Below are 20,571 nucleotides of genomic sequence, written 5' to 3' on the forward strand. Positions count from 1 at the left end.
CTGTTATCTGAAGGCATTTCAACAAATGTTTTTTGACACACTTAACCACAGCCATAACCACATTTTATTTTAGTGGGGTAATTTCGGGGTGTGTGACACGAACAAAACGAATGTAAAATGACATTCAATATGTTTCACTGCTGAAGACAAATACTTTAAAACAGGCTGTTAGTTTGATATCACAAATGTCAGGTATGTTCTGTTTGGGTATGGCAGTGATTAATCAGACCAGTTAAGTTAGCTACGGTAATACTCTACCGGAAAATACGCATTATTTTGATAAAGTAAAATTGTAAACTTGTAAATTGAACAGCCTTTATTTTACAAAAAGTATACTGCTACTCCGGTTTTCGGATAATTATATTTGTTAAAATACCGAGTTCATAAAAAAGACCAAAGATCTGTCTTTAAAAAATAAGAAAAGAAAAAAAGACATACATAGTCTACACGTTGCAGTCAACTTACAGAAATGCAGATAACCTCTGTAAAAATATGTTTCAAAATACCCATGTTTTTTTTTTCAGGTTATATATTTCATTCTCCTCTAATGTGCAGATGGACAGTGCACGCAGTCCTCGGAAGAGCTTTTATTTTGAAAAGCACATAAGCCGCTTTGTTGTGTCATAGCTGATATTTGATGCTAAAAGGGAGAGGAGGAGGAGGAAGTGTGTCAGAGCCAGAAATTGCAATCGATGTGCACAACTGTTGCTGTTTTGTAATTCCAGCCACACTGTTTAACTGAAATGAGTTGAATAAGGATAAATACCTTGGAGGTTTCCAGCAGCGGGCGGGGAAAAAAAGGTAAATATGAATTTCTGTTTTTCTCTTTTCCTGGCGAGAAGTAGAAAGTTACCTGCTGGGGTCTTCGAGGTGCGGCTGGTCAGGTGAGCCTTCTTCCTGCTCGGCAACATTACTGCTGGTGGTCAGATGACAAGTCACCTTCCAGCTGTCAGTTTGCCACGTGGGAATCTTTAGTTTATGAGTCTTTAAAGAAGGGTAACAGAGAACTCCCTTCAAGCATCTGACAATTAAATGTTTGTTCTTACTCACGAATTAGAACATGTTGTTACATTCCATTTTAAATGATTTTTAATAGAGAGATAACATTTTAATCAGTTCGGCATTGATATCAAGGAAGAAATGGTTTCAGTGGTACTTTTAATGAATCATGGTCACTTCCCAGTGCTCCTGCAAGACGCTGCTGGACAAGCCTCATGTTGTCAGGGTGACACGGATGGTTACATAATGTCTTGCATGGAGCTACATGGTAAAGGCTTACATATAAAATGCAGTATATGAAGAATACTGTTGTTGATCACATTTTACCAACGCTGATTGAATGTCGAAAACTTACTAGGTTCTTACTGCTGTAGACCGACATACATCTTTATGGTTAGTATACATAGTAACAATACTTAAGCTTTCAGCTTTTATGTTGACTATTATATGTCTGAAATGTAGTCTACTGAATCTGCAAATGTTTTTTTTTGTCGTTTTGTCTGTATTTTCTGCAGTCACTGTCTTGCATCATATTAAAGCATAGGAACCACAAACTGTGAAATAGACTCGTTTCAGGAAATAGCTTGTCTTGTTCAGCAAGAGACACCGTGATGCACTTACTCAACACAATACATCAGCTGAAGGGAAGAAAAAAGCATTAGAGGTTTCAAAGAGCACTGATGGATGTGACCTTTTGTAACTTGCATCAGTACTTTAGAACGTATACACACAGAGAGAATGGGGGTGGTAAATTAAGGGAAACTGAAAGTGTCTTGCTAAGGGGCACCACATTCTGCAGGAAGAGGTTTAGTGCAGGTTTAGTGTTCCAAGTCTCTGGATTTCTGCTTTAAAGATGGAGCAACTTTGTTTTAAAGTATGTCTAGTATTTGTGATTAACACTGTCTATACAGTGTCTTCACTGTCATCTTAGTACAAAATCTCCCACAGGTGCTAAAATGGATTGAGATCTGACGATCTGATCTCCTCATGTCATACTCCCCAAACCATTCATTGAGTTGTGCTGTGGGGGAATTGAATTATTTCCTCAGGATAATGTTAATTAGTCAGAAATTTGGTTTGTGTTTAGGCTTCAGCTCTTATGGGAGAGGTGGATCAAAACCTTGCCAAAAATTACCCCTATAGCGTAACAGATTATTTCCTTTATTTTGTCAGAGGTCTGTACATGATAAATATTTAAAAAAAAAAATGAGAGCACAATTTTCTGTAATTTCTAAGGAGCCTGCTTTCAGGATAAGAACTTGTATGCAGAACATTTCAAAATTGACAGAAGCCTTTATTGTTTATCTGCTTCAGTAAATCATTGCCTGGTCAGATCTCTACATCTCTAATATTTAGAAGACCCATTCAGCCAGAGTACTTTAATGTTTAACAACGGATTAACCCGGGATCAGTATAAAACAACATCATGAGTTATTTGTGTACTGTCGGGCTTTTCATAAAATCTGTCTTTTTTTTCCTTCAAACAGCGGCGTCCTCATTTTGAAATGGGAGACAGAATGCACTGTGTGCAATTGTGCATGATTTTCTTGCAACCACTGATGCATGTGTGAGCTTGCTTTCGCTTTTGTAATAACACGGAGTGATCCCTTATGTATAAGAAATCATGCCAATCAGACAGGATGCCTTTCTAGTACGTACTAGTATCAAAGGATGATTTTCATACACACCTTGGCATTAGTCTTATTGCAAAGGGTTTTTCCATGGACAGTAAAAAAAATGCTTGCACGTACATGTACCCACTTTCAGGTTTGTTTAACAATGTGACCTTAAACCATTGCCTGTTTATTTCCTGTTTATTGCGATCTAGAACTGCTTTTTAAGCAATCTTGCTGAATGTCTAGCTATCTAATATAGTCAAAAAAGGGCCTTAAAAGGAGGCTGGTGAGGAAGGCTTTGGGACATGTTTATCTGTATGATGGACAGTTGGCCTCAGCATGTCCTTGAACTGAGCTGGCTTCGTGCAAAAGCCTTCATGTGGACCCTGACTGTTCTGGCTCTAATGATGTGCTGTACAAGGATAGGCAGTTCAAGCTTGAACTTGGTGAGACATGGCAGGCAGAAAGAGTGGGTTTTTTCCCATGTACTTGTTCCGTAACATTTTAGGATAGTGAAAAGAAAATGTTCAAAATGTGCATTTAGGCGTTTAATTTGCTATACTTTGTCTGTTGGAAATTCATGCAGATGAATACACAATAAGATAACTACTGAATTTGCATGTTTATGCATAAAAAACTAGTGAAATTAAAGAAATGACACCTTACTGTGACTATCATTAGGTAAATAATGGTTTATGTATTTCAGCCACTTCACATTTACTACTTTGCTTGAACTTTGGAGTTTCTTATTTGTGCAGTATAAATATATGGTGCCTTAAAGTACTTGCTAGACTTTGTTTTTTTAATGCATTAGTCATTTGCCAGAGCATTAATCAAGGGCACAATGACTGCAGACTTGACCAGTATGTTTCTGATGGTGGGGGAACAGGAACTCCCCCCTCCTCCCAAGTTGGTTTTTAGAGCTCACAGCTGAGCTGATCTGCAGCTAATTATCAATGAGACATCAGGTCTTCAAACTACAATCAACAGTGACAGTGCCCATACTGTATAAATTAATCAACAAAACCACCTTACTTCAAAGGTCATGATACTTACCGACTGTCAAGAGGTAAATAATGGTTTATGTATTTCAGCCACTTCTCATTTATTACTTTGTTGGAACTTTATACTGCACAAATTAGGAACTTTAAAGTACAGTACATTAGGGCTGTGCGATATGACAAAAATCTCACATACCGATATAAGACATTTATTGTCCTGACAACGATATAAATCACAAAAATGTAATATTTTCTGTAAATTCTGTGATCTGACCTGGGCGTCCTTTAGCTGGATTCGAGTGTTTTAACCAATGCATGAAACTATACATTTTTAGACATAAATTGTAACGGCCACCATTTTCTTTCAAAGTTTGAGTTATTTTTTTTTAGCACCTGACGGCTCTTTTTTTCTTCTCATCCGTAAACTCTCTGCATGCTCTTTCACGTGATTCTGTTTATTTTGAAAAGTCTCAACAGGATCTTGAGCTTTATTGTGAAAGGTTTACGTAGAAAACAAACAAGCGGACAGCGGAGCCACGCGATGGTTTTACCGTCGTTGCTATCGACAACACGTAAAAACAGGTGCTTGACCGTCAGTAGTGTGGTTATATTAAACATAAGAGAAAGAGAGAACTTTAAGAAATTAATATAGCCACTACAGTCAGTGTTGGGAAGGTTACTTTTAAAATGTATTCCATTACAGAATACAGAATACATGCCCCAAAATGTATTCTGTAACGTATTCTGTTACGTTACTCAATGAGAGTAACGTATTCTGAATACTTTGGATTAATTAATATATTATCATGCTGTTTACAACTACGTGAATGTACTATTGCTGTGATTTATTACTGTTACTGAAGGTCTGCGGCTCCGAACCGTAGTAAAGGGACCTCTGGCTGATACGTTGGGTTCGTGTCAGGCTCGTAGCCGAAAACTAGCTTTACTTTGTTGTCTGGGTCAACTTTGCTAGCGAGAGACAGAGAGAGGCGTTGAAAGGCTGCTGCAACGGAACTTATTGTTTTTGGACGAAAACACGAACACGGTGTACAGTCGAGTCTTAATAGCTTACTTACAACTGGGCTCGTCTGGCACGCTTCTTGGCTGCAGTGGTTATTATTATATTTACATGCTTCCAGCTCCCGTTTTTGCTCGATGACAGCTCGTACTTTTCCTTTTTCTCCCTCCCTCGCTCACAGACACATAACGTGTATGGCAGTCCATTCTCCCTGCAGCACGGACTACACTGCCTATGATGCTACATTCTTTAGAGCTATACCTGTAGCATTCTGCCTGTTAGCTTAGCACAACAACAACAAGGCGCTCTCTCACCCAGGAAACACAGAGAGAGAGAGAGCGTCACCCTGTAACCATGGCAACCGTAACGCCGCCGCCTGGAACACCAGAACGTAGCTGTTAGACAAAACCGAAACAGGCCTGACCCGCCACAATATGAAACAGGGAAGTACCGCCGTGTAATCCATTTATTTCAACAAAGTAACTGTATTCTAAATACCACCTTTTTAAACGGTAACTGTAACGGAATACAGTTACTCATATTTTGTATTTTAAATACGTAACGGCGGTACATGTATTCCGTTACTCCCCAACACTGTCTACAGTGACCATCAAAACGATGCCGTTAGCCTTACTTTAGTTATACATACATGTATTTTAGCCCATACAACCAACCAGCCTTCTGGATCCCGCAGAGTGGCTGTGAAATGTAAGAATTAATTTCTAATGATTTGCTGTTTTCCAGTGGTAACAGTGGCTAGACTGTCAGTTGAAAGCTATATCGTCTCCTGCTCTGTTGATTGAGACCTGCTTTCTTGTCTCAGTCACATGATTATGGCTTTTTGGGGGGTTCTTTACTGCCCCAATTCCAAAAAGATGGGACACTGAAATTTATTACATGTTTAACCTGAGAAAATATACTGTTTCTATTCAAACTAAGGTGATTTTGAATTTGATAGCAACAATATATAACCTCAAAAAAAGTTGGGACAAGTATAACAAAAAAGATGTTTACAGAGGGAACTCCAAACTTTCTGGAGATTGTTAGCTGCTGTCAAACTCAAGTATAATTTTTTTAAAATTATTTTCTCTTCCTGCATTTTCACTGTTTAAACATTTGACATGTTTGTATTCTGTTGTGAATTTGAAAAAAGTGGGTTTGTGTAAATCATTGCAGTTGTTGTGTTTTTGAAACTATAGTTAATTCAAGCCCTAAGTTACACTAACACCATTTTCGAGTCAAATCACACGATCAATGCCCTACATTGCAATGTTCTGCACACATGGTCTTTTTCTCCCATTACTCTTTTAAGCCCATCACGCTCTTTGATTCCATTAATAATTTTGCTCGCAATGAAGTTTGATCCTGAAATTAGCTGATATTCTAACTTGGGCTTTGTAGTGAAACATCCTGCCAATAAAATGCAGTGACGTGAAAGGGATGCAGGCTATCAGCCCTGTTGGCAGTCATGCACGTTAATCGGTTGGTCTGTAATGACCAATAAAGCAGTAATGGGACATATATCATTCCAAGTTCCTGTTTTTTGAAAGAGGACCATCTGGAATATTTAGTATTTAAAGTTATGATTTAAAAAAATCTTCATATATGTAGTGAATTCAAAATGTCAATTGAATTGAAAAAGTGGATTGAAAAGTCCATATGATGTGAATTTACTGGAAAGTTACCACAGTGAGTGGCCATAATGTGATCTACCTTCCTCATATTCTGTACAGGCAGCACCCTCATTAAATGGAGTATTTCTACTAGTGCCGTGTCTGAAATGGACTGTTTCCTGCTACGTTCCATTCTGTGGCCAAAAACGGGAAATTTGGACGATAATCAGACCTGATAATCCCAACTTTGGTCCCTGAGGGCAGTGGAAACAAGCTGTAAACACGAAACTGACATATTGTGATGTCCTATTGTCCTTAAAAGATTGAAATGACTGAGTTAGTTCACAGTGGGTTTCTGTCGCTCACAGCTAAGTTTATCCGTAGCTAAAGACTTCAAACTTCAGTCAACAGTGACAGCGCCTTTAGGTGTATAAATTAATCAAATGAAAAACCACCTTGCTTCAACGTCATGAAACTTGCTGTGACTATCATTAGATACATACAGTTTTATGTATTTCAAACACTTCTCATTTACTGCTTTGTTTGAACTTTGGATTTCCCATTGTGCAATATAAAGTAGGGTATAATCTTACATTATATGGTCCCTTCAGGTGCTTGCTAGTGTGTGCCCATGTGAGAGACAGATTACAATTAATCAGTCTGTTACTGTAGTTCCAGATACTCCTGATAGCATTTAGTTATGTGTCTACAGAATCAATTTCTTCCATTCCAACTTATCCTGCACAATGGGCAAGATCAAAGACCCAAAGAATATTATGCTTACGGCCTAATTTTCTACATGACAACTTTAACTGCATTGAGGGGCAAATGGACTGGGTCATGTACTGTAAAATATTGGATTCAGCCAGAATACTGAAGATCTATTGTGGGTCTTCCAGCTTGACGATGATCCAAAACATACCATGGCAATAAAGGAGAGGCTAAAGAAGAAAATTAAGGTCATTGCAGTGGCCTAGTAGCTGTGAAAATCTGTGGAGAGAGTTGCTAAGTGGCAGACAAGAAACCTTAAAGATTGAGAGTTTTTGTAAAGAGGAGTGGCCAAAATCTTTCCTGAGATGGGTGGAAACCTGGTGACCAGCATCGAGAGCAGTCTTACCGCTGTGCTTGCCAACAAGGGCTTTTCCACCAAGTACTAAGCCATGTTTTGCTTGGGGATCTAATACTTATTCATTATCAGTGACATGCAAATCAACTTTTATGTAATGTGTTTTTTGGGAGAAGCATTTTTAGTTGATTATCTCTCTTTCTAAATTTTAAACTACCATTAAAAACGAGTAATAATAATAATGGATTGCATTTATATAGCGCTTTTCTAGGCACCCAAAGCGCTTTACAATTCCACTATTCATTCACTCTCACATTCATACACTGGTGGAGGCTACAGTTGTAGCCACAGCTGCCCTGGGACAGACTGACAGAAGCGAGGGTGCCATATCGCGCCATCGGCTCCTCTGGCCAACACCAGGCGGCAGGGTAAAGTGTCTTGCCCAAGGACACAACGACCAGAACAGAGAGAACAGGGGGATCGAACCGGCAACCTTCCTGTTACAGATGAGCTTCCCAATCCCCTGAGCCACGGTCGCTCACGGTCGTGCGTGTTTAATTCTTTGCAAGTGAACATAACATAAATTCAGCAGGGGATCCCATAACTATTTCCTGCACTGAAGGAAATAAAGCTGATAATCTAAGTTGAGGAGAACATACACCCACTGGTGTTGAGTAAACAGATACACCCTCAGTGATATACGTGTTGCTGAACATAAGGCAAGGGGATGCCTCTGGCAGACTTTTGACCGACAATTGAGACGCACACATGCAAATTTGTTAGAGGAAAGTAAGATGGCGTGAGACCTTACTTGCATACTGTGTTGATTTTTATAAATGCAAGGAGTAGAACTATTGAACATATCACAAACACAATATATTATTTCTGAAGTTGGAGGAAGAAACCAGATTTCACACATGTCTAGAACAAATTGGGTAAGAGTCACTGACTGGGCAGTTCCAGTCTCAGTGTTTCAATTGCATGACTTAATTCTAGAGATTAGATGATCATAAATAATCTGAAGCTAAGCTTTTTAATAACAAGAATGTCACGGTGTTGAGTGATTGCGATATGGAATGTAAGTGCGAACAACTTTAAACACAATATTTTGGTTCCTTGTTAGATCTAGTGTATATTGATAAGAGCAGCAAGTTTGGAATCCCTACACAAACTATAGAGCATTTCCTTAGATAGTCTGTTGGCTTTCTTCCTTTTGTGTGTGGTTTGAAAAGGGGAGAGGTGAAAGTAAAAGTCAAAAACATAATGCATATTTTTGGCCTACAAAAACATACCTCCATTATGATCACGCCCTGCTTACTACCTGTGGGAGATACGTTCCAGCTGCTGTCAAGCTGCCATCAGGGACTCATGCTTTTCTGGTTCAATTTTCTCAAAGCCAGGCAGGTGACAAACAATAAAAATGAGTTGTTGTAGTCTAATACCTGGAGAAACAACTTCAGCTAACCAGTAGGAAACATTCTTGTGGAAATGATAACCTCTTATGATATTTAACATCTTCTATTCATGCTCCATGAATATGTTTTGCTTTGCTGCCTGAGATTACATCCTCCATAATAATACGACGTCTGCCATCTCCGCCTCTCACCCTACGCTTCCCTTTACCTGCTGATAGCATGACAGGTCGTTGGCCGCAGTTGATGACAATACAAAGTGAGAAGCTGCTAAGAGGATTATCAGGTTTTGTCAGAAGCAAAGGGCGGGTAATGTTTTTTTTATATTTAATTGATCATTTTAATTGTCATTCATCTTAAGCATGAATGACACATCACAGTGTGCATTCTGTGCTTTGTCTTCCCTGTCTTTGTTTCTTCAAAAAAGCTGTAAGTTTGCAGTGGCTAACCTGTAAATGAATGACAGATGAGACACACACACGCACACTCATTCATACAGGAACAAGCTATTAAAAAAACGATGTAGTAGCTGCAGTTGACCCTCCAAAAGATAAACCAGCCAAGCTGTAATGTAAAGCTGTCAGAATAGTCTCCTTCCTGGTGAGAATAGTTGTCGTCTTCAGTTAGAGGTGTGAATATGATAGATGGGGCTTTATTTATAGTTGAAATTATTTTTGTCCACTTCCTTAAGCATTTAAAAATCTTGACATGCAATATTAACCCACATCTGTAAACTGTTTTTTCTACTTTTTTTTCTGCAGTGACTCTAATGACTAGATTGTTTTCATGAGGCTGAATAAAGGAGTGGCAAAATTCTAAATTTACCGGTAAATGCACGCCACAAAAAGTATGCCTGCTTTCTGTTCAAAGACTTGTGTATTGTTAAGGTATTGTCCTTTGACCTTTCAATTTCCCAAGAGATTTTTTTCCTGATAGCAGAGAGACCTGGTCAGTGGAAGTGAGATCATAACAATAATTTTACTGGCAAAACTGACTTTGCATGATTTGATAATTTCTTCTTATTTTCTTCTTCTTTCTTTTTCCCCTAATGTATTGTTATAATATAATGTTATAATTTTCCTTAAATGAAATAACAGACACAGATATCTGAAAAAATAAGTCGTTAAGTCACATGGAATATGATATGTAGACAAAGATGAGGCAAACAAGTAGGTGTGTGTGCGCGTGTGTGTGCCTAACTATGTTTCTGTGCACCTGCTCATAATGTATTGTTAGAATGGGGAGCCAAGAGAGTATGCAAATTAAATCAAACACAATAAATGAAACGATAAACAGATAAATGCATGAATGAAGTAAATTAAAGAAAGAAGTAAGCAAAATGAACACAAGTCATAAAGGTATCGTTACTACAGTGTATTGTGTCTATTTGCATGTGTTTTTGTTAGATGCAGTGCCTTGTCTCTGCACCCATGAACAAAAGAAAATATATTAACATTATTTGTAACTCACAACATTTGAGTAGACTAAATTTCTGTGTCAAAAAGCTCCTCTTTGTCAACATTATATTGGAGTGCACACGTGAGTTTGCATTATTAATTGCAGTTGTTCCAGCTTCCTCTTCTGTTATGTAGTTGCTGCAGGTTGTTTAATTTCTGGGTCACCATTATAAGCATATTTTAAGGTACTAAAGGCATCTGATAGATAATGTGTGTATATCTAAATATTCTTATTCCTTCTTTGGCATATTTTACTTAAGAAGGGAATAAAAGACCAGTTTATATATGATCCTTATCATGCCCATCATTGTTTTTACGGAATATTTGACATTAAAGATCACCACCGAATCTTTATAGAAATGATTACAGTAATTCACTGTGCATTTTGTTCTTTAATGTGTTTTAATCCTTGTGATTATTTGTTCCTGTAGTTGATGAAACGTATTAAATGCAGTTTGAGCTTAGCTACAGATATGTTTCAATGACTGACTCCTCTCATTCTCTTTTTTCACAATAGGTGCCAGTGATGTCCAAATCTTAGACACAGACTGAACCTTGCATCCATCATGGAGAAGAAGCCAGGCATGATGCAGCATCTCCGGCAGAAGATGCTGCCACACTTCAAGCGGGGCAAGGATCCCTTAAACAAGTTGGCTGTCCAGCTTGACCACAATCGGATGAGCTCCTCCGTTCCTGACGTAAGGAACATGAAGCAGGATTACCCCCACGTCTCCTCCAGAGTGCCTTTTCAGCAGTACAATAGTCCCAGTTATAGCGATCCTTCCACACCGCTTGACAGGCCTCCTGCGGGTTCTGTAGGAGGAAGTAGTGGGAGAAAAGGGAGGAGTGAAAACAGACTGAGCGTGCCTACAAACTGCACAAACCGTTCTTCTTCCCAGGAATCATTCAACAGGCTTTGTGGAGAAGAGACATCTTCCCGGGAGACATACCAACCTGGACGAGGCATGGAGCCCGAGGAACTTGCACTACCAGAGATGATGACTGTTTACACTCCAGACAGTGCGGCTGTGGATGATTCCCTGGACAGCTCGCAGGTAAAGAAAATACTTTTGAAATAACCTTGCAGATTGGGCATCTCCACATACGGAATATTCATATAATGTTTTATATAAAGATTGAACCTTCTGGGACACTAGCACTGACGACTTGCATTTTTATTTTAAATATTCACTCATATTTTGACTTAGTAGTTCCTGTTATATCTAATATTTTGGCACAAAATTAACTGACAAGTCAGCATTTTTTTTTCCTCCTGCAACACACAGTAAAAAAAAACATGTTGTACATTGGCGGGGTTGAGGTATCAGGTGTATTTACACTTGACTTGCAAAGTTTAACTTGGAGGAGCTGGATATGGTTGCAAATCGAGGTCCATCCAAAATCAATAGTCTACAGTAGAACTGTGCAAACACTGCTTCTGGTGGATTCACGTCTTTGTTAAAATGACAAGGATGTAGGCTGTGAGTGCCAAACAGAGTCACATTTAAAACTATTGTTTGTTTTGTTTTTTTTCTTTCTTGAAGTTAAGAGACAAGATCGGTTAGATTTAACCAATTATTTTATAAATTTATAAATTGTCTTCCACATTAAACGTTTTTGTTTGCTTGCTTTTTGGGACAAGTGTAAATAAGTGTATTTTATGGTATGAACTACCCATCTTGCTACACATTCCTGTTTATTGCTCCAATGATTTCATATTAAAAGCGATTTGCCATAATTGATAGAAGTTACATTTGTTCAAGTTATAAATCTTTCTCAGACTGAGGCCTTTACACACTGCGTAAAATTTAAGCGAATATTTTGTGTGTTCATTTTAAAATATTTTTTGAACTTTGACTCATTTACACCAACCGTGTAGTTTCACAGGGCAAAATTGGCACACCAGTACCGAATACACAATTTTATCCCAGCTAAACTCCGGGTCAGTGGTCCTCCTCAGATGTGGTCTCAACTCTACCAACAAGACCTCAAACTGACATCTTGAAATATGTATGAAAGTACTGGAAACCCTGAAATTCTCCTTGCTGTTGCCTTCTTGTGAGAATCGCCTAACTACTCAAAACAAACATACACCCATAATCCGGTCTTGTGATGATGTGATGAATCCTGCTTCCGGGCCCAAACTACTCTGCGTTTAAGAAGGCTGTTGTGTTTTTAACATGTTTTAATGCTTTGCATCTTGTTCTATTAAATCTCAACAATCCCCTAAAAACAGTCAGTGATAACTGTTGGCCTCTGGGTTTTATTACTGCTAATCATTTTAAAGCTCAGTTTTTAAAACCTTACGCTGTAACTACAGCCCAGGCAGTATATTAATGACCAGTGTTGGTCAAGTTACTTGAAAAAAGTAATCAGTAACTAATTACCAATTACTTCCCCCAAAAAGTAATCCCGTTACTTTACTGATTACTTATTTTCAAAAGCGATTAATTACTTAGTTACTTTTTAAAAACACCATTTACAACCTGAATAGGTGATAAAGCGATAGATCTTTCAGCCCAATTCTACTTTTTCTGCATAATCCATCATACAAAATGTAATCAAATGGAAAAGTCTCTTTTTATAACTTGTTTTATTAGTTTTAACCTTTTAACTTTATGCATCAAGCAAAAATTTAATTATATGCACCATTCTCTGACTGGAAGAAATTTGTTTAACATTTAAACTTATTTTCTGCACATTCCAGCACAGTCTTTCAAATAGATGCAAGTAAAACACAGCAGAAAATAAATAACATCAAAGACTAGCGGTCCTGTTGCTCTATTTTCTTCTGTAAAGCAGGAGTGGGGTAGACAGAGGTTTACCCTGGTGCAGGTGTGCCGCAGCGGTCAGTGGAAGAATCCGCGAGTTTCTCTGTGAGTTTCCCATTACGTCGTAGCTACTCGGTGCTTGCTTGGAAGTTTAGGAGGGGTTTTTTTCGGTGTAAAAAGAAGTTTTCTTCCCACGCACAACAGACGCTAATGTTTTTGTCACTTTTTATGGAATCAAACTCAAAATAAGGTCAGTACTTCCAAGCTTTAAACATTGCACCTCATACTCTCTCCCGCACTCGATATATGATCCACTGTTGATCTGCACACAGCTGTTGTCACAAATGTCACACTCGCTTACGTCACTGTCATGAGACATTCTCGCAAAAAAAATCACGGTTTTAGTAACGCAGTAACGCAGCGTTCCTACGGAAAGTAACGGTAATCTAATTACCGTTTTTGCAATAGTAATCCCTTTACTCGTTACCGGAAAAAAGTAATCAGATTACAGTAACGCGTTACTGCCCATCTCTGTTAATGACTAACCTCATATTGTGGATGGATTATCTCAGTTGTTCTCCTGACTGTAGTTTGGTCCGTTTACATCCTGCCATGCGATTGCATTTGTTCCTAACCATCGGGAACCCTCACGTTAACTTTTATCAAGTGGAAAAACGTTAGCGTTCATCCTCCTGCTTCAGTGTTTATATTTTGCTAACATAGCTGTGTCACTAGTAATCACATTATATGCCAGCTAGCCAAACTTCAGTAACCCTACAAAACCTCACTGCTGTTTACTTTCCTGTCTTAATTTATGTCAGAAGTAATAACAGAGCTGTACGTCTTAATTTGTTTCAGAAATCCCTCAGTCAGAACATGGTATATTATATTAGATGGAAACTAGCGAGCTAACTTCTTACTCTGTTAAATTTCATAAATTCTGTTTTCATGGATGCCTGGATGTTAAACTTAATTTTCACACCTGGTAGAGCAGCAACACGGATCATTTTATTACAGATGAAAGGATTTAGACAGTTATTCAACTCTGTGATGCCGCAGTGATCGTTTGAATTGGGGACCTGCAGCATAGTTTGGGCCCAAACGCAGCTAATCACGTCAGACCTAAAGACTGGATACCCCCTCCACCAACCTTTACACCTGGCACATTGCAGTCAAGTACTGTTGTACTGGCAACCGCCAAACACGGGACAAACATGTAATTTGTCACGCTACAGAACACTTCTGCCCTGAGTCTTTGCTCCACAGCATCCAGTGCTTTGCATTGCACTTCTTGATGTAAGGCTTGGATGCAGCTGCTTGGCCATGGAAACTTATTCCATAAAGCTCTCTGTGCAGTGTTCTTGAGCTAATCTGAAGGCCACATGAGGTTTGGAGGTCTGTAGCGATGGACTCTGCAGAAAGTTGGCACACTGTGTTCCTCAACACCTGACCCGGCTCTGAGATTTTATGTAGTCTACCAGTTTGTGGCTGAAATGCTGTCGTTCTCAGGCACTTCCACTCTGTTATAATACCACCAACTGAAGTGAATGATTTTAATGATTTGGATTGACATTAGTTCATATATATTACTGTAGCTTTATTATGTGTTTTATCTCAGATGTCAGGATAATCAGGATAAACACTACAGAAGGAGACTATTGGCTGTTCTTATTGCCAATTAAAAATGTCACTTATACATCTGGCACCTGTCAGATAGAATCAGTTGTAAACTTCATCTCCTTCCTCATTCCATTCTTTATTAAAATGATCTACGTCTCTCAAGTACAGCTGCTACTCACATTTCTAACATAACAGTGATCTGTAAATAATAGGGATGGGTATCGTTTAGGTTTTATCCGATACCGGTACCAAACCAGTACTTGTGAAACGGTGCCGGTGCTTAAACGGTGCTCAAACCGGTGCTTAAAGAATGGAGAACACAAACTTTGTCCAAAAACCTCTCATGTTCAGCTGTTTTTTTGTAAAGAGATAACAATGTTAGCCTTTTCTGCAGCTATGGGGCATATATGGTATCACTCTTGGCTGGAAGCAGTGCTTAAACAATGGAAAAAACACAAACTTTGTCCAAAAACCTCTCATGTTTAACTGTTTTCCACTTTTTCTTTGGTCATTTTAGCCTTTTTGGCCTGGATGAAGGGAGTATCTGCCATTAAACAAGAAGACAGCTGCATGTAGCTATGATGATGTTTGCTAGTTCACCTTACATGCATTAATGTAATAACGTGGTTAGCCTACTCAACGTAAATTACACACGAACAACATTAAGCTACTCACGCAGAGAAGAACGGCTGCTGCTGCATCATCATCATCATCATTTCTGCTACACTGGCAGGGCTAGGGGCCAGGACTCTCCTCTTCGGGTTTTTGGGGGATGTTGCTAACTCCGGTCCGATAACAGGCACCACACCCGCAGTAGATGTACTCGGTGTGAGGTCTCGCAGCAATCAAATACGGCGCATTTCTCGGCTTTTAAAAAAAAAAACGCTATGCGTCGCCAGGTGTTTCATCGGATTTGAGGTGTTACCTCCTTTGACAGTATCACAGTATCAGCTTAAAGCACTTGTTGCAGGCTGCTGAGTTTGCATCTTTTGCTGTGAAGTACAGCCAGACTTTTGAACGCTTCGCCTTGGGCATTTTTAATCTGTAGCTCTGCACTAAAAGAACGTACGTACCTGGACCCGCCTACTATCCTCGAAACGTAAAATGATTGGCTAGAATCTAAAGTGTATCACAGCTCAGGAAAAAAAAGCACCGAAAAAAAGCACCAAAATGTGCGCTGCTTTTCGGTCTGGTTACTACCATTTATGTCAGGACCGGTGCCATCATGGCACCGGATACCGGTACCCATCCCTAGTAAATTACATTGTATGTATTGAAGATAACTCTTTACAGCAAAACAAAAACATGTCATGCTTTGCATTCTTCTCGTAATCAAGGGCAGGCTTTGTTTGTTAGATCATGGTTAGAATGACTTTCAACAGGTTTTGTGTAGACTGCATGCTTTAGTGACATGACGCACAAATGCAAGCTGACTTGAAATTCCGAAAGTTTAATTTTCATTTGAACAATAACATTGGGCGTAGCCTTGGCTTTATTTTCTTTGTCATGCAAAGTGGACACCAATGTGCAAGCAGATAAATGCTGTAGTTCTTGTTGACATGCAGAGGACAACCCAGACAACTAGGAAGTCATAGCCTCTTTTCATAGCTTTGACAGGCTTGCTTGCTACGCAGGTTAAATGAATTACTCTTGTAGAAGTTCATAGGCTACTAAATACCTTTTTATTCAATGGTTTAAGCAACAAATAAAGTAAAGTTTCATTGTGAATCATGTTCATTTTGACTTCTTTCCACTAAGCTGCGGCTCATACTGATCTTGATTTTGAAAAGATTTTTTTTTTTCTTTTAATAGTGCCACATATACTTTCTTCCTGGTTTCACTATCAGTGGTTTAGACAAGTGTGGTTAGAGAGGGCAGCAGGACAGGTGTATAACATGTTGGCTGACAGTTTTACACACACACACACACACACACACACACACACACACACACACACACACACACATACACACCCCTTATCCTAAACCTAACCATAACCTAATCGTAACCCTGACATTTAAAACCACGTTTTGACCCTTAAAAATACCTTCAGACTCGTATGGACGGGCATTTTGTCCCCATAAGTGACTGTTGGTCCTCACAAATATAGAGGCATGCTAATTTTCTGTTCTCACAAACATGCCTAAACGTGTGTGTGTGTGTGTGTGTGTGTGTGTGTGTGTGGCGGGGGTTGATAAAAAGAAGTTGCAGTTTGGTACGGTAATCTTTGAATAATGTGTTATCAACATGTTGTGAAACTTTTAAGTAAGTAACAGGAAATGACCTAAAAAAATCATCACCCCGTAAAATGTTTCATCTTCCTGTCGGCGTTGTAGTAACATATCAGTGTTTTGTTTTGATTTTTGAGTTTTTATAGATGCTCTTTATATTTATCTGATTAACTGAGGTGATATTTGTAGTTTCCTCCAGTGGGATTTTGATTTCGAATCTTTACGCTTTGTAGTTTGCAGCACAGGATGCTGATTTTTATAACCTGACCATTTTCTCAGCAGGCAGATATTATCTGCTGATATTAGCCATTTGGTGGTCTGTTGTGTGAGAAAATATAAGAACTGATTATTAACTGATTAATTCAAGATGGAATTAATTGAGATGGAAGAAACACCCTTCAACTACATTATGAGAGTTGCTGTTGCATAGTTTGTCCATCAGAGGGTGCTCTTCAACCTCCCTTTTTGCAACACCTGGTTGATACACCACAACAAAACAACTAGCTGATTGAGATCTGAGTCAGGTGTAAGCGTAAATGAATAACAGCACATAAGAAACATTAAGAAATCTGTGCTTTTTTGTGTTTAAACCTCAACTGGCATTAGCATTCGAGGCTAATGCAGCCTTGAATGCTGATATTAGCATATTACAAAGCCCATATTTCAACTAGCACATTTATGGTTATAAATGGATTTGCATTAAGTTTTACCAGAGGTGCGTTTTGCCTGGATACGATCAACAGCTAAGGTCTACCTGTATCTGGATCAGGATCTGATGTAAGAAAACTGATATAAGAAAAATAGCAGAAATGAGAGACCCGCTGTCTTTCTTAGTCATCTTACTTTCATCATCACTGAGGTTTCAGATCAGTCAAAAAAACTGTTTTGAATTTGGTGAAAGCAACAATGCACAGTATGAAAACTAACAGCCACCCCCAGGGTGGTTTTAAAACCTCATCAAAGAATATCAAGAATAGTAAAGTGCTTTTTATTTTAATTCTTGTCATCTCCCATTGTGTAACTGTTGTTGTCAACTGAACACTTCCTCATAGCTGTATAAATAGTCCATAGACTTACAAAAAAACCTCTGGGAGATTATCTTTAATTGTATAGAAACTATACTGAATACATCTGAATACAGCAATCTATATTTGAATTCATAAAGAAAGGAGTGGTATGTATGGCAAAATACCTTATGTTAGGTAAACACTGAAACCCAAAGAAGAGAAGCAAATTAGGGGGGAAAAGTGGAAATTGCCTAGTAGATGTTTTTTGGGTTACCTCTGTTCAGTCCCCAGGACACAGGAATTTTTAATAAATGCTCAGAGGATTTGTGCTGGTGGTAGAAATACCAAGGAGAGGGCAGTTCTGAGCCTTTAGCTTTAGCTGAGTGACGCTTTTTCATCAACAGGAATTTTACATGTTTTGAAAGTCTTTGTCATGTGTCACATGGTTTAAAAAAATATTCATCTTTGTCTCTGCAGTATGATAACGATTACAGCAGTCACATAAAGGAAGGGGACCACCAAAATGTAAGTGCTACTGTCTAATTTGTAGTTTGTAAGATGATTTTTGTTGTTGACTGGTTAATATGCAAATCAGCTTTAGGCACGACAGGAGAAAAGGGTTGCGTCTGACAGTTTTATCCTAAGTTGCATCTTTGTGGTTGTAGAATTTTGCAACAGATTGTCCCTTTCATGTGTCTATGCTGGTGGTTTTCAGCGTTATGCCATGCCAACAGCAGTGTGGGTCTTTGGCCGGCGCGTGCTTATATCAAAGTTTAATTCCAGATTATTGTGCTCTGTTTAGAATGAGATAGAACAGTAGTCTATTTGTTGTTCAGCATCCAGTGTGTGTTGTCCATCTTTTGTAGCCAGTCAGGGTTAGGAAGCTGAGCTGGGGTGATTCCAGGGTACTGGGGTTTATTCGGTGAAAGATTCATGGCTTGCTGAAGAGGCTTAATAGTGATTAAATAATCCACTGCCTAGACGAGAAACATAAAACTGCACAGAATACAATCTCTTAAAACCTGTAAGTGAGTATACTTTGTTTTTTTGTTTTTTTTTAAATTAAAGTTGTATAAATGTGACAAAAATAATACAACCCAAACAGTAAAGAATTAGGAAGTCTCGTCAAATTCCTGCACGTGAACAACAGTCTGACTTATAATCAGTGCATGAAAGTAAAATGAAAGAAGTCCTGTGATAATTTTGTTGTTAAAGATTAAAAATTCAAACATTTCCAAGTTATTCTTCACATAAATAGGGGTGGAGCTATTATACTGTGGTTAATAGCATTACTGGTAATAAATTTGAAGTTTAAATATTAATGGTGCAGCGACCCATTATAAAGGCAAAAAACTGTTTTCTGATCAGATACTTCCTGATTAAAAAGCTGCCCAGTTTGTGCGGAAGTAGATGGGGCACTTTGGTAATACTACTAGTAGTAAAGTAATAATCTTGTTTTTCTGTTCAGTATGAGATGGACAATGAGGCTGTGAACATGTCTGAGAGTGCCAGAGATTCCCAGAGGTCCTACCTGCTCACCGTTAACTTAAAGGAAGGACGCAACTTGGTCATCAGGGACCGCTGTGGTAAGGAGCTGATATCGGCACTACTACAACTCGGCTTTTTGTTCCAGATTATTGTGCATTGTGATGTACAGCAACACTAGCATTAAAATACACAGCCTGAGAAAAACAGAAGATCAACAGGCACCGCTGCGATGCTGATTATCATCCAGGAAACAGGATCAGTGCAGAAGCAAGTAATACTTCAGCACAGTGGAAAATGAGAAGTGTGGCAGTGGAATCCTGTTCAACTGATGAAACAAAATCCCTTTACCCTCCCGCCCGAGGATCATTGTCTGACTAGAGCTTCATCATTTTAACTTCCCCAAATTTTCCTCTGCATATGATTACCTTACTTGAAAGTTCAGTGCGCTGTAAAAGCAAAGATGCAGTTACCTGTTGGTGTACACGCCTACTTCTTTTTTTTCTGAAGCTGTGGCTTAATTCTGACTAGATCTTACAATGACATCATGCATCACGTATTTTCTCGTGTATGCCTGTGCCAATGAGTAAGTGTTACTATTGTTATTGCTTTGTCGTCTTCTCATACTGAGAAACGTATCTGAGTTGACTTGCTAAATCTCTTAAACTCTATGAATTATAATTCCCGTAAACGTGGACAGATGCTTGAGAAAAACGAAACCCTCCGCCATTGCTCATGGTCGCTTTTTTCCCCCCTGTATGTGTCAGTGTTGACTCGTGTGCAGTGTTGGGAAGGTTACTTTTAAAATGTATTCCATTACAGAATACAGAATAGATGCCCCAAAATGTATTCTGTAACGTATTCCGTTACGTTACTCAATGAGAGTAACGTATTCTGAATACTTTGGATTACTTAATATATTATCATGCTGTTTACAACTACATGAATGTACTATTGCTGTGATTATTACTGTTACTGAAGGTCCGCGGCTCCGAACCGTAGTAAAGGGACCTCTGGCTAATACGGTGGGTTCTGTGTCGGGCTCGTAGCCGAAAACTAGCTTTACTTTGTTGTCTGGGTCAACTTTGCTAGCGAGAGACAGAGAGAGGCGTTGAAAGGCTGCTGCAAGGAACTTATTGTTTTTGGAGGAAAACACGAACACGGTGTACAGTCGAGTCTTAATAGCTTACTTACAACTGGGCTCGTCAGGCTCTCTTCTTGGCTGCAGTGGTTATTATTATATTTACATGCTTCCAGCTCCCGTTTTTGCTCGAT

The 20,571-nt window shown here is 38.8% G+C and overlaps 1 protein-coding gene across 4 annotated transcripts in view; it reads left to right on the top strand.

The window, feature by feature from the left end:
• The first annotated feature begins 672 nt into the window (after positions 1–672).
• LOC102787290 (multiple C2 and transmembrane domain-containing protein 2-like) overlaps positions 673–20,571 on the top strand; it is a 46,293-nt gene continuing 26,394 nt past the window's right edge. For 3 of the 4 annotated variants that reach the window (XM_087844546.1, XM_087844594.1, XM_087844619.1), the window contains exons 1-4: positions 673–801; positions 10,700–11,237; positions 18,289–18,336; positions 19,280–19,397. In XM_087844546.1, the coding sequence (XP_087700672.1) occupies positions 10,749–11,237; positions 18,289–18,336; positions 19,280–19,397 (655 nt within the window). In that variant the 5' untranslated portion in view covers positions 673–801; positions 10,700–10,748. The remainder of the gene's footprint in view (positions 802–10,699; positions 11,238–18,288; positions 18,337–19,279; positions 19,398–20,571) is intronic. The other variant, XM_087844639.1, reaches the window with a different exon arrangement.

The sequence above is a fragment of the Neolamprologus brichardi genome, chromosome 1, assembly GCF_056152115.1.
Source record: "Neolamprologus brichardi isolate AB-2024 chromosome 1, ASM5615211v1, whole genome shotgun sequence".
Classification (NCBI taxonomy): domain Eukaryota; kingdom Metazoa; phylum Chordata; class Actinopteri; order Cichliformes; family Cichlidae; genus Neolamprologus; species Neolamprologus brichardi.